Here is a 15,769-nt window from a genome sequence, read left to right as displayed (position 1 = left end):
TACATTTCTAAAACTAAAACATTCTGATATTTAGCTAATAACATCTTATAAACAACTGATGTGGAATTTATGTTGTATCGCATCCCAGATTATTTTACTTCTTGAAATTAAATTTGTCAGAGCTTTCTCAATAATACATGTGAAAGTAGGCTCTGGTTATTTTCTTGCATTTTAAAACATATGTTTAGAATAATCATATTTGTATAATAGATGACAATATTTCTGATTTTTTTTTTTCCCACCAGGTTTCTCTAGTGGTGATTTATCAATTTGTTTTTCCTATATGATTTTCCAACATTTATAAAAGCCCTTGAAAGAATCATTTTGTGAGGTAAAGAAACATCAATTAGTCAAATATGTTTTTACTATGCATACAAAACCTGAAAAGTATGATAATTTCCCACTACAAAAATAAGCATTCATATCTAATCTTTTCAGTGCTGGTAAAAATGAAAATAGTTATAGTAGAATGGCTGATCACCAGAAACATTGATTTTCCTTTAATTCCAATGTGTTTACAAATATGGTATGTTTGTATACTTTGGGGTTATATCTTCTCTTGAACAGAAACTTAATTTCTCTTTTTGTTATTAAATGGTGATCTTGATTTTTGAAGCCAAAATCAACAAGGGTCTTTACCATTGGATGTGGAAGTGACTTTTACAGTTTGATTGAAATTTCCTATTAAAATCATGCCGATTAGTTACAACACAAAAAACAGATGTCTAAAGATGGTAACACAGTGTCATTGTTATTGCCCCCCCCCAAAAAAAAAACCTTTTTCTGTTATTAGAGTTGTAAAAATTCAGTTTATTTATATGTGACTAAACTATTGTTGTCTAAACATAAAATGTTTCATTTAAATAACATTAATGAAGACTAAATACTTAAAACCAACATTTTTTGGGTAATATTTAAATTTATGACAGTTCACTTTTTAATCTCTTACTTAAAACTTCAGAAGAGAAAGCATTAAAATCTAACAATCCAAAACTCTAGTATACATAAAGATTTTTCTTTCAAAACCTGTTCAAAATGGTGTTTTAAAAGTGACATCTGAATCAATATTTGATACAGACACCTTACAAATATCCTAAAATAACACGTGCTGCAATGCTGAAAATACTGCTGATGTTTATAGTAAAGATGATAAAAAAAGTTTTGTTTATTTATTTTTTATTTCTAAAGCACTTTGTTGATTGGTAGTTTGGAAGTATGTTATGTATGACTGTATAATAATTAAAAGAAAAAGTCATTATATGGGACTTTTGGCTTTTCTCAAGATATTGATAGCTTTTGTAGAAAACATGATGTCCAAAAAACCTATTTAAGTTAGTTAAGGTGGTCAGATGTTTCTGTTAAGGATGTTAATACTGTCACTGCAGTATTAAAGGTGCATTAAAAAACTGGAATGTTTAAACATCATGTAATACTAAACACAAATGCTTATTTCTTATATACCAAAAGAAAATCATAAAAGATCAGATTCCATGTAACACACCTACATCGAATGTAAAAACTGATAATTTATATAATACATCAATCATATAATTGTACAAACAAAATAATAGCATAAAATGATGTACCTTTTCAATACATCTAGCTACTAACTGATTAATTTGCTAATTTACTCTTGAGTCATTTTACATGATAATAGTACAAAATCAAAGGAACTGAAGTCCAACTATATTTGTTTTAATATACTTGTAGTTTTTAAATATTTATAATTTTTATTATGTAAAAAAAAAGATTCCATTCTGAAATGAGGATGCTAACATACTTGTTGGTCCTAGATATGTTTTTTTTTTAACATACTTAAAATGCTTCATAAATCTTATAATATCATTGCCACAACAGTTGAAAACTATGGTAGTTCTTTGGTATTTGAATCTCATTTTGGTCTTCTTAAGCCCTGAAAAGTAAAATAAAAGTAACCAATTATTTTAGGTAACTACTTAAATAAATAAATTTATTTATATGTGATATAAGGAACACCTAAAACTGTTGCATTTTATCACTAAGAACACATCTACAAAATGGATTATTTGTGCATTGTCTGTTGTCAAAATCAAAACCTGTTTTTTTAGCATTATAAGCCTTCAGGTTTATTGCTGAGCCACTGGGAAACATAGTGAAATAAACATCCCTTTAAGTTAGTTTCCCTTCTTAACTTTTTAACTAAAATTTCATTTCCTGAAGAAAAATGATAAAGAAGCAATAACGTATCCAAACTACTGGAAAAGAAAATTAACACTAATTATTTCATACCAGAGCACACATTTTTATTGCTAGCACTTTAATACATTTTTATAAGGTATACTTACAGCAGCTTCTAATTCACTCTCTTGTAGGACAAGTTTTTCATTCAAATTTGAAATGTGTTCACTTAAAGTTTCAAGTTGTTCCTCATATTTCATGATGACTGTATCCATTTTTTCCTGTAGGTAATAAAGTCATATTAAAAATGATTTATCCAACTTTAGTTGTAAGATGCTATACATTTCCCTCTTTCTAATTGGTTCAAGTTGGTGGACCTTAATCAAAACTTGCCTTAATATTAAAATTCTTTTTACCAAACATCAAACTTTTAAGACAATAGATGAAGTAACTGCCTCACAACTGGTTATCCACAAACACCATACACTGTAGCATAATTGCATTTAGTGTACATTTTAGTCTTTCTTTAATATTTATTACAAATCCTATCTTTATTTTTTCTTGTCTCAACATACTAGAAGCTAATTCTATTGTAATATTCATATTAAACCAACTTTTCAGTATAATAATATACTATTACTAAACTTCTACTTCATTCTGTTAGTTTCCAAATACAATGAGTCTCCTCTCATGAGTGAGAAGCAGAGTAAATGTATTTTGCTATAACCATTGTGAAGAAAGATGCATTTTTCAGCTATAAGAAAACAGGAATATTTGAGTAAAAAAGTACAAACATACAAAGATAAATATTCAATGATGATTTATCAACTTGTGAAACTAATACAACTAGAAACAGGGGGGGATTTTCACCTTCATCCCTTCTGAAAGACTATCTGCATTGTCGAGTTGTTCTTGCATCGTGTGTTGAGCTTCCTCTGCAAGGGTAAGTCGTTCTCGTAAAGCACAACACTAGAGTAAGATTCATTCCAGTTAAGTATCTTATTTTCCTTTTTAAGTGCTGATAAAATCAACGAGGTTAGCTACACATAACAATAAACCAAAATGAAACACTTTTTTTGTACAATTATGAAGACTACAGGTGTGTGATAATTACTTAAACATGATTTAAATTTAAATAAATACTCTGCAATACTTAAAAGAAGCAAGGTACGTGCATCTTATTCTCGCAAAAATAATAACCTCTTGTTTGTAGTGTGGTTATACATTCCAACAAATGCTCTGAACAGTAAAATACTTACTGAACAATATCTATTAATTTTTAAATCACTATATTTATCCTTTTCATATAAAAACATTTAACATTTATACAATTTCAATTTCATTTATGTTTTGAGGGTATATAGTATTAAATAAAGATTGAAAAGCAGTTTATTTGAGCTAACCTCAGAATGAAATGAAACTGCTTTGCTGTCAGCTTTTTGGATTTCCACAATTAATTGACCTATTCGTTTCTTCAAGTAACTTGTCAGGCCGTCTTTGTTTTCTGTTGATTCCTGCTCTTTTCCCTAATAGAAAATGAAAGTTGTACACTTGTTACAGACATTACAGAAAATAACCATTTCACATTTACACCAATGCAGACACACAAAATATTGCTTAAATAGAAGAAAAAAAATACGTAAAGAGAGCTGTTAAGATTTTGTAAACATTTCAGTGTACAATGGACAGGTTTAAAAAAAACTGAAAAATACAAATCATAGATATAGGTACCATTTGACAAGCACATGGGTTTATTTCTTGTTTCTAACAAAATGAAATGAAACTTCATTAACTTTTATACTAACAGATGCTAATGGCTGATGCTTAAACAAAACAGACACCAGTACAATTCCTTTGTTTATATACACACAGAGTTATAATTACATTAACTTAATGACATTTTGGTCAATAATAAGATACTGCACTAGCCAAACTGGGCATGACATAGAGATCATATTGAATTACTTAGTTTTTGTTGTAAGTGAAATTGTCAAATAATAAGCAATCACCATTACAAATAAAACTTACTTTTAAGAGCATAAAATTAAACTGTAGAAATTCAGTGTGATAAAACTCAGTGGTTCATATCATACTTCCAGTCTGTGACTACAAAGTTTTGAATGATAATCTAAATCACATCATGCAGAAAGCTATTTCATAGCAATAACATGAGACTTAAAAGGCTTACAGGACAAATAAAATTGACAAATGATGGAGTAGTTGCACTTTTCCAACATTTAATGTATCAAAGAGACAACATTATTACCATGAAAAATAACAATCACATAGCAGGAAGAGGAAGAAGTCAAAAGAATTCTCAAGTGAGGCACAGTTTTCACGTAATAAAAAAAAATTGAAATTTCTTTAAACTTCCTATTACATATTTATTTAACTGTTTCATTAACTCTTTCAGCAGAAGCTTGGGCCCTGGGACTGACCACATAATGATTTTATGTTTGTTATAATTTTCAAGCTATTACTTTTAAATTAGTAAGCCCATGTTTATGAAATTTAGCAGATAATCAGTATATGTTACAATTCTTTCATATGCAAAATATCCAGTTTTGTTTATTAAATTTTAAGGTTTCTTAAGCTATAATTTTCTCATGCCTTTTATCATTTCATGTTTCCTACAATTTTAAGATGAAAAATACATTCATGTATCAGAAACAATTTGAATTTCACATGTGAAATCTTTATAACCTCTATATAATTCTCAATCATTTCTAAGAAAAAACTTTCATTACACTGACCTTTTAGTCATGCCTGGCTAACAACACAGAAGCTACAATGACATGGTACATGTCCAATCATGTTGCCATATCCAATAACATAAAACTCACCTGTCTTAGTTGTGTTTTTGTAAAATGGTCACTTTCAGTTATTATACATATGTAAATACATTATTACTATTTACAAACAAGTTCTTAAACTCACTTTTCTTGAAACACAGGACAGTAAATAAATATGTAAAGCAAACAACTATAACTTCTATTTAGAACCTCTGTATTTGTTTGCTGCCTGCTACAGGTTGCTAAGCATTATAAAATTTTGCATGTGAAGAATATGAAACAATTTTTTTAGGATACACACAGTTGAATAATGAAACAAATCATAAACGACTACATTCATACCACAGAATTCCACTATAATTTATCGAGCTAAGCTATATTTGTGTCTAAAAAATATGAAATTTTGAGCTGACTAAAGACTCAACTTACCAACCTGAGGTCTTGCACTGAAAGAGCAAATTGATGTCATAACACTGAAAAATGACTGAGAAAGCCACTAGGAAGACATTTTGAGCTTTTGATTGGTTGTTCACATGCCTTACACAGAAGTAATTGTGTATGAGGTGTTTCCAAAAGTGGAAAGAGATGGGCAGGGTCACTGAATCTGATTCAGTATGAGCAATATATCAGCAAACAGAAAACATAGGAGGTTTTTATTTTATATTCTAGCTTCTCAATATTGGTAATTTAAGCTCCTAATTCATAAGATACTACAGACTTTGTATTTGTACATCAGAAATATTAGTTTAAACCAGTGATACATTCAACATACCATGCCAAACACAAAAATCAATGTTTAGGCATGTTTTCTTAATATTTACTTTTTAAAATTAAAAATTAAGTAATGTATAATACTAAAAGTTGAATTATAATCTACAACTTCATACCAAACTCAGTGATGTAAATTCATAAAATTGCAGTTCAATAAAACTTGAATGCAAGTTAACAAATGTGATGACATGGCCTTTGACCCATGGCCCATGTGGAAAGGGGTAAGAGCTTCAAAGTGATATATATTAATATCAATTTTGTTTTGTAGTTATATGATAAATACATGCAGTCAAGTTTGTTTTTTACTCAAGAACCTTACTTATAATAAATTCTGTATTTAATATTGACAAGGTTTTTTAACAAGCTTCCAGAGTTCTCCATTATAAAATGACTTCACAGAAACTAAAGATTTTACACAAATTACATACATATGACAAGGCAATCCAAAATAGTACAAGGATAATACATAACCACATGTAAGGATTGAATTTTTAAGTATATTACAGATAATTAGAGAAATTCTTACAATTACATTTGTTTAGGTGTTAAAAAGCACAATTTTTATTATTTTCCATAACTGGAAAAGTCTTTTTTCATTACCTAACTTTCAACCACTTTCCAGTTGAGTACAAATCCTATAATATATAATTAAAACAACTTACTGATCCACATTGTTAACATAATTTTAATTTTAAACTAAATGGCATTTTCCCATAATTTTCTATGTCCAAAAACCTTTTTCAGCACCTTAACAAATGAGCTATGAGCAGCAACTTTCCAATTCACATTTTGTCATACATGTTTTAAACATTTATCATAAACATGATCAGAAACCACTTGGTTACACTTTAAATAAAATAAGTTGAAGTCAGGCTTTGATACCAACTAAACATGAGGGATTTTTTTATTTTTTTTTAGACCAGCAGATTTTAACAAGAAACAATAAAACTCTAAAACCAGAATTTTCCCACCTCATTATTTCCTTTTGCTGTTCTGGCCTGAAGTAACTGACACTCTAACATCCATTGCTCTTTCTCCTGAAATAAGAAATTTATAAGGAACCATTGAACTGATGGATAGCTGCACATTTGAATAGCAACCTACACAGTTATTTTGTCATCAATGTTAAATGTGGTAATACCATACTTATATTTAAAACTTTAAAATACAAATAAATAAAATATAAGAATGAAAAATATTATATCTGATAACAATTCAAGAAGAAGAGTGCATAATACTTATTATTATTATTGTATGCAAGTAATAAGAGGAAAACACACAATGTAACAATTTTTAAACCTGGCATGAAGCAGTACACAAATTGAGAAGCAATTCTACAATAATGTAAACTTGTCAATATCAAGTCCATAAAGTATAATAGAAATAAAAATACTGATCTTAATGACTTAACTCTACCTGTACCAATTCTTATTCTTAAAATTGATCATTTATATAAGCGTGCAATATATTCTGGATTCTATTATACAACACTGGTCTACTGGTCATCAAATTTTCTTTCAGTAAGTAAATTCCTTTCAGTATTGTAAAATAATAAATATTACAGGTATTTAAAAGGCACAGAATTTACTTCATTTGCACTATAAAAGTTAGTGACGTTGTTAAAGTAACATAAGGCTATTAACACTCGATACAAAACAAGTAGAAATAAGATTAAAACTTTCATCACATTAGGTGGTAGTGGACGTGACAACTGTTGAATAAACCGTTATTCATTAGGACATTTATGAAATTTTAGTAAATAAAAACCAAAACAAAGCTGTTTAATAATTTTAATAAAACAATACAGAACTTACTCAAATGAAATAAATCAAAAGTCCAAATTACTATGTGTAATGTCACAATCTGACCAAATTTATAGCATTATTTACAATACTTTACATTTTTGTTTTGCATACCTCGATTTCCTTGCAGGGTTTGATCACTTTAAACACAACTGTAACAAAAGCATTTTATGATTTGTACCCCACATACCATGTGCATGATGTTGCTCTTCACACCATCTTATAAAGGCCTCATTAACTATGTTCACACTTTCTTCACTGAAGCTACAGATGTACATCACCCTACACTTTAGTTTTAATTTACAGGTATGTTATGTCAAATCTGGCAATCTGAAAACTGGAATGTTACAGAAACTATTTATTTTGGTGAATACTCTATTACCTTAGAGAAATTCCTTATACCTGGCTTTTTCTGGTTACTGATGTACACATCTGACTTGCAATTACTGAAAACTGCACTCAAAATAACAGTACAAATAAGTAGAAATTTACTTTAGTTTTCATTTTAAATTAATTACCAGCATGATCACTTGGGTTACGGGAATGGCAAATCAATGTAGTACATGTGGACTCAGTTAAAACCTGCTCTTTGGTTGTGCAGCTCTCTCTCTCTCTGTACTAACTTGAAATTTACATTCCTTTGTACATTATGAAAGTGTTAGAAAGGTAAACAAATCACAACCTGTGTATATGTATGTACTTCATTCTTCACTTGTACATGCCAGGTAGAACCCAGAAATTGGAAAATTCAGAAATAAAGCATTGCTTAGGTCCTAAGCATTCCTGATTAGGTACTTGTATCATTATTTTTTACTCTTACTTATCTGAATTTCAACAACAATTTCTTTCTTTGATAGACTGTTTTGGCAAAGTGTCCATGATGAAACTTTGGTGAATGGATGGCAACAGCCTGTTGTGGAGACAGAAGCATTGAGGATGATGTTTCAAAAGTCTTTTGCCTTTCAGGCGAAGACAAAAGGTGGAAGACTTTCAAAACATCATCTGTCTCCACAACAGACAGTTGCTGTACATTCTACAAAGTTTCGTCAACAATTTCTTTCAATTATAAATAATTCTGAACACATTACCATTTCTTGAAATTTGATCCACTATATCAAACAATAAATGTAAAAATACCTCTTCCAGTACAAGTGATCTTTTCTTCAGGGCCTCAAGCTGAAATAAACAGAATCAAACCTTATAAAAATTATTCTATTTTAACAAGGGTTAAAAATGATGCATAATATAACCAAATGATGTTACAAATATCACTGCTTAACAAATAGAGATAAGAAATAATTACAGTGGCTTTCTTTTTCTAAGAATTTTAAAGAAACTGTTTTGTAATCTCAAAATGGCTAGAACAATTATTAATAGTTTAGTTGAGATAAAGTACATGACAACATTTTGACCTTCCTAGGTCAGCTCCAGTTTAATAGAGTTTGCAACTGACTGTTGCCTGGCATATTTTAGGGATAAGAGCATAAACGAATGTAGGATTGTAGGGGGGCTTTGCAGTAGATGTTAGGTTATTAATTAATATAGGTATAAAGGTGTTTCTTTGTATTGGTTTAATTTTGGTTTTAGTTGCTGTATAAGTGGGGATTCCTTGATTTTGTGTTTATTTATATTTATTTCCCTACTTAGTATCTGGGTGTTTTCTATGGTTATGTTCATTTGATTAGCAGTGTTCAAAAATGTGTGAAGGTGTTTTTTTGTGTTCTTTTAATTTAGTTTCAATTTTTCTGCTTGTTTCTCCAATAAATAAGTCATGGCAGTTGTTACATGGTATTTTATAAATAATGTTGGTGTTGTGTTTGTCAGTGTAGTTTTTACATAGTATAGGTTTTAGTTTTGAACCTGGTTTTTGAATAAATTTAGTGTTTACTGGAACAAGTTTTTCCAAATGTTGGTTATTTTTCGTTGCTATCAGAAATATATGGTATGCAGCAGTGTAAGATTTTTATAGTTTGTTGCTTGAGTACTTTTAGTAAGCACTGTTAATAAAGCACTTCAATTATTTGATTTACCATAGGTTTACTTGATAAAAAGATGTTGATTTGGAGTTTAGGGGTGCAAAACTATGCTATCTGTGCCAGACGATTAAGTAGTTTTGTTTGTTTTTATACAAGAAAAACAATTAGTTACTTGTATAAAGAAAATGTTCATTATGTTGTACACTTCAGATAGCCAACAGGTTCATCCACCTCACAGCACCAAGCAAACTTTGAGGATCCTTCTTTGATCATCTCTTTCAATGAAATAGACAAAAAACCATGGAAAAACAGCTTTAGAGAACTGAGAAACCAGGTCTTGTATTGTGTAATATGTGCATCCACTATCAAGTTTTGTTTTGTGGGACTTTGGATAGGGGTATGGGACGTAATCCCTCACAGGCTGGTAACTAGTGTGAATTTAATCACTCAAGTTGGTAATTCAGATTCAAGGTATCACAAGGAGTTTAAATCTCTGTTGAAAATTAAAGAAAAAAATAGCAGATTTTTTTGGAGCTGACCCATCAAAAATGCCTCTCTGATTAAGTGTTACTTTAAACAAAACATCACTTCATATAACCAATAATATCAGATTTCAAACCTAAAAAACTTGAAACATTAGATCAAGTATATGATGGCTATAAATCAATGTTAATAAAATAAAAAAAGGGCACTTTCTTACCTTTTATACAAAAATTAATAACAACTTTACAAAATAAACTATTTTCTGTTCTACTGAGATAATTTATACTAACACATTAATGAGGCAAAACATTAAAAACAGAAATACATTTTTTCTAAATTCATACTACATGTAGACCACTATTTGTTAATCTGAATACAATCTTTTATAAATTTCTCACCTGTTGAGCTAAATTTGATTTTTCTTCCAAGCAAGTACCTAAAGTCTTACTCATGTCTAAGGATAACTTAAAAGGAATGCTATCATCTTGTTCTACCTATATATTAAAAAGATGAACCAGCATATCAAACTGCTGTATTTAACAATGACAAAACTATTAATGCCATAAATATATATATAAACAACAGGCACACAAAGAAGCTTTTGGTTCCCAGTACAAGAACCAAAAAATTAAAATTTTATTTTCTATACTTTGTAATAGACATATACAGACATAATGTTACTTTGCTGTTTCACATTTTAGATTGTAACCTTAGAAACATTTGATGTTTCACTTGCTGTACAATGACCACCTAACTAATCAACATTCCGATGAAAGACTAAGTTAACCAAACAGAAAACCAGTACAAGTGTTACTAAAATAAAAACTTGCTGTTGTTATTGCCTTAAATGTTTTTTTCTTTACATTCATTGAAATTATCGATGATGATAAATGGATCAACACTGTAATATCTCTGTTACCTACCACACATTATAGTCTCCTTACAACAACAATTTAGTAATTCTGAAACATAGTTATTGAACATTAAACAATTTCTTAAAAGATTATTCTTAGTATACCATTAAGCATGAAAGACTTGACCACTGAAACAAAAATATGACATATAATTTACAAAAGAGTCAAACTCATTTTACCTTTGACATAAAATGTAAGTAATTGGATCCTCGTTGCTTCATTTTCTGTAAAGCTGATTTCATGACCAGACCAGGATGAGCTATTGGCACAGAATATAAACCACCCCTATAAAATAAACTCATTTCTGGTGAAGGCAGCTGTACCATGTGATCAGCAGAATTACACACCTAGCAAATTGGAGAATTAAAATAAACTTTGTTTATCAATATTAACTACTTAATAGTATCTATTATGTAATTACTTCAAGTGGACTCATTAATTCACTGATAATGAATTCATCTATTAAGCAACAAATAGTTTATTTATCAGATAGATAAAAATTGAGTTATTTTACAAAAATAATGAAACTGTTACATAGTCATTGAAATATTTAGAGAATTAACAAAAGTATTAAATCTCTTCTGCAGAAAACAACCCTAGACAAAAAACATATCTAGATTCAACACAAATTGAATAATTTTCTTCAAGTGCAAGATGAAGTTTTTCAAATATTCAAGCAGGAGAGAGAACCATGTGTAAACCCACAACCCTCTCTTGAAGTTTCAGGGTTGTCAAACATACCTTCCCCTCACCATCTTTAAATCTGCAACTGATCACTAAATCTGAAGACTAAAGGAAAATGTATTTCTAAAAAAATGCTAGTGTAAAACAAATATTTATCAAACTTTTGCTTCTTTGATTTTTTAATTTTTACTGCAAGTAACAATAAATTTCACACATTATACAAAAATAAAGCTGCTGGTAAAATAATTAGAACATTCATTGATACAACCACCTCACTAAGTGAGACATCACTTATGACTGAAATTAAGACTGGTCTAACAAATCGTGTCTAACATTTATAAATGGTTGTCCTGCTTTTGGAAGCTGTCAGTATTTAACAGTGTTGGATGAGTCAATCTTTAGACTAGTTTTTAAATTTTATTTTGTAAAATTAGTTACACTGGGGCACTTTACAATCTGATTAGATGGTCTGATGTTCCACTCAATCAAAACTAAAAGAATAGTTTTAAAATGTAGTTCTTATAATGATAAAATTAAACACAATTAATCTAAAGCTTCCATTAAGGTCACCTATTTGGGTTAACTTAAATATATAACTATACATTATAGGCCTACCACAATGATGTTTTGTTAAAGTGTTAGATATTTTAAAGTAACCCAGTAACAAGTTCTTGATATTAGTGTAATTTTATGAGAACAACAAGATTAAACATTGTACAAGAAAAATAAAGTAAGAATGTTTATTATCTTTAACAATTTTCTCAATAACCAGTTATCACTACTACATGTTCCTGTAAGTATAACACTAATTTTGGTGTTACAAATAAGATTTACCATAATATGTTCCTATAAGTATAATACTAATTCTGGTGCTACAAATACAAAGCAATACATACAATTACATTATTTCAACTCTTGTGATTGCCTAGGCATCCCTAGGCACTGGCACATGGGGTCCATGCCCAGAATCCCCTGTGAGTGTCTTGAAAAATTAGAATAAAAGACAATGATCAACATCACTGAAATGTCAAAAGTTCCCATACCTGTGGGGCTGGAATGATTTCAGTGTCTAACAAAGCCTGTGGTTAGTTACGATTTTGTTAAAGTCTTAGTCTACAGTTACAATACATTTTGTACTGAAATAATTTTAATGTTCTCTAAATAAATACATGGCAATATGGTAGTAAATAATTGAAATTCAAGCAGAATAAATGTTTCAAGTGACAATTTTAATGGTATAATTCATTTTCTAAACATAACTCTTTTTTTTCCTGAAAGATCTACACAACCATTAGAATAGAAAAGAATGAAAATCAATTCAAGTTAAACAGTAAGGCCAATAAAAACTGCAATTTCAAGCAATGTCAATACTCATCAGTAAAGAATAACAAATGATAATATGTATGCTTTCAGGTAAAAATATTGGCCTATTCAGGGGCAGATTCAATGATCATCTAAAGCTGACCAGGCCCCTCTTTTCTTTCCCTTGATTTATAATACTGGTATGAATACAGCCCACTTGGCCCTATTCTATTTTTAGTTGATTAGACATTCAGGCTTAAATCTACCCCTGGGCCTAATGTGGTATATTTATTTCATGTTGAAAGAGGTTTTCAAACTATTTATAACTAATGTGTTTATTATTTTGATATAACCTCAATAACATAAACTGATTACTTAACCAGGTGCTCTTTAAAAATTTATTCTGAATAAAAATGTATTGCTAACTTGACCTGTTATGTTCTTTCTATAAAGCAGTTATGAGCTGAAGTTACTGATGGGATATTATAATGGAAAATATCACCTTTTTAAGCCCTGCTAGTGTGGATACAATGAGAGACAGAACAAATTCTCCAGCAGACTTCGTCTCTTCACTGACTGTGGGAAGTTGATTTTCCACTAACAGCTTAGCACTGTAATGTTTTTTAACATCTGTAGAAAAACAAAAACTAGCTGTAACATAAAACATGTAAACACAATCACACATAATCCATTTTCTAAGTTATAAAAATGCAAAAAAAATCATTCTATCACAAAAATATGGGCAGAACTCACACACATTGTTTTACAGTTTGTTTTTTACATATACTTCAATAAGATCAAGTTAATTCAATAACAAAAGATAATTATTAACTGAAATTGTAATTGAGAAATTATAAAAATAATAAAGCAAAACTGTGATAATTGTTACTTTTACATTTCAGCTTACATTTTATCATTATATTTTTAATGATTGACATATGGGTAGCAGATTGACTTACTTTGAAAATATTTACATAATCACAAACATTAAATTTCCTACCTTCGAAACACATCAGAATCCCTCTGAGAGACTTAACAAGCTGTAGAACTACTGCTGGTGACGTTTTTAAAATTCCCTTATCATCAGGTACACCTAAAATTTATTAATAAAGAAATCTGAAATAATAATAAAATTACCCCTTGTTCTTAATATTGACTTCTGAACATTTTTTTTCTTGCCAATTTAATTTCTGTTCAAAATTAACAAAAACATACATTATTTGAGAAATTGTGCATCAAATGGCAAAAAATACATATAATATACAGATACAGCATACAGTTATGACAATCTAGTAACATTTTACAAATATAATCTAATGAGCCTGAAGTTGAATGTAGAAAAAAACCTGCCTGTAGTGTACAATGTTAAATATCGCTCCACTCTACTGAAGTTTCCTTAATCGTGCTAGGGTATGTTGTAGGTTAGTGTGAATTTCTGCAAGTCTTGCTGGGTCTCTGCTCTCACTGAGAGGTGGATTCTGAAAACTTGTATTTCAGAAAAGCAGAAATTAGTCTAGGAGAAGCCACTTTAGGCTCAAATACATTTTACTGAATGAAAACTCGATTTCACATTTATCTGTACTTTCTTAAGAGCTAATGAACATATTGGGTAGGGATAAAACTTGTTGCTATTTACTATAAACAGAAATGTTTGTGTCTGAATGACGTGATACTGCATAAAAAAACCACTTAATTACAAGTAAATTTTAAAATCATGTTAAGTAAGCATCTATAATCATTTATATAATGGCTCAGAATTTTAATATTTTGAACACAAATCACACCATATCCACACATGGTCAAGCCTTTGTATCCAGTAATTTCTAATGTTAAACTACTAACAAGTGGAAAAGTAATCAGTAAACAGCATGTGCTGTCACAACATCTTTCTCCAACTTTGAATCAAACATTGAAATTGACCATTCTTGTTAAAACACAACCAGTCTGGCATATTTATGGTGTAAACCCTGGTTGTTCTGATAAACTACTGGGCTTATCATGGTAACCACTGTGCCACATAACAATCCAGAGTGACCAAAAAGTGTACAGTTTAACAAAACTGCCACCTGACAATAAAAATAATACATATTTTGTAAGATTTTTTCAATACATACTTAACAAAATTTGTTTTGAAAGATTCCTCAACATTTATTTTTCTTGGTTCAAAGTCAAACCAACAACTGTTTTGTAACCATTTCAAACCAAACCTCATATTAACACATGCTTTATAAAACCAATCACATTACTTTCTCTGAACTAATTTTTAAAGGTACTCATATTTTTATGATGTCACTTACCACAACAGGACATAAGGAAAAAGTTTCTCTAGGTATCTCACATATCCTGAGTAGGCATCAGATAAATCAGATAAGTTTCTTCCCACCATCTGTATTGAAGAACAAATTCGTTGTACTGTAGACAAGTGAAAACTCTTCTTTTTAATATATGGTACTGTGGCAAAGGTGTTAAAACAAAGTTAAAAATTATATTTTAGGTTATTTTCAAAGAAAATGCAAGATAAATCACAAGTGAAATGTTAAAATTATATTAATCTTCATATTTAGTAAACAGAAATTCAGCAGAAGTGCTTGAGTTCAGCAAACAGTTAATATTCTGTGTCTCCCTTTTTCTTTAATAATTGCAGATAGTCTTTCATACACTGTTACAACATATTTAATCAAAGTTCCTTTGGGATTTTACTCCAAATGTATCTAATACATTCTCAAAAAACTTTTTTGGAAGTAACTATTGATTTGTCAAGTTTTTGATCTATCAAATCCCAGATCTGTTCAATTGGGTTGAGATTGAGGAAGCCATTGCATCATTTTATGATGACTTCAGCAGCTTCTTTCTTAGTTAACTACCTTATGCACAGACTTGGGTTCATT

General features: G+C 29.6%; 1 protein-coding gene across 1 annotated transcript; it reads right to left on the bottom strand.

Annotated features, from left to right (window-relative positions):
* Positions 1–1,506: 1,506 nt before the first annotated feature.
* LOC143252375 (protein phosphatase 1 regulatory subunit 21-like) lies at positions 1,507–15,314 on the bottom strand. The gene is made up of 12 exons (XM_076504385.1): positions 15,179–15,314; positions 14,232–14,366; positions 13,882–13,974; positions 13,384–13,511; positions 11,075–11,242; positions 10,380–10,475; positions 8,660–8,698; positions 6,692–6,757; positions 3,561–3,683; positions 3,028–3,126; positions 2,325–2,438; positions 1,507–1,912 (listed from the first exon to the last, which is right to left on the bottom strand). Exons 3-12 carry the CDS (start codon positions 13,892–13,894, stop codon positions 1,892–1,894), a joined length of 867 nt encoding a protein of 288 aa, XP_076360500.1. The 5' UTR covers positions 13,895–13,974; positions 14,232–14,366; positions 15,179–15,314; the 3' UTR covers positions 1,507–1,891.
* Positions 15,315–15,769: the final 455 nt, after the last annotated feature.

Source organism: Tachypleus tridentatus, chromosome 6 (assembly GCF_004210375.1).
Source record: "Tachypleus tridentatus isolate NWPU-2018 chromosome 6, ASM421037v1, whole genome shotgun sequence".
NCBI lineage: Eukaryota > Metazoa > Arthropoda > Merostomata > Xiphosura > Limulidae > Tachypleus > Tachypleus tridentatus.
The sequence above is the reverse complement of the archived record's forward strand: the minus strand, read 5'-3'. Positions and strand labels throughout refer to the sequence as shown.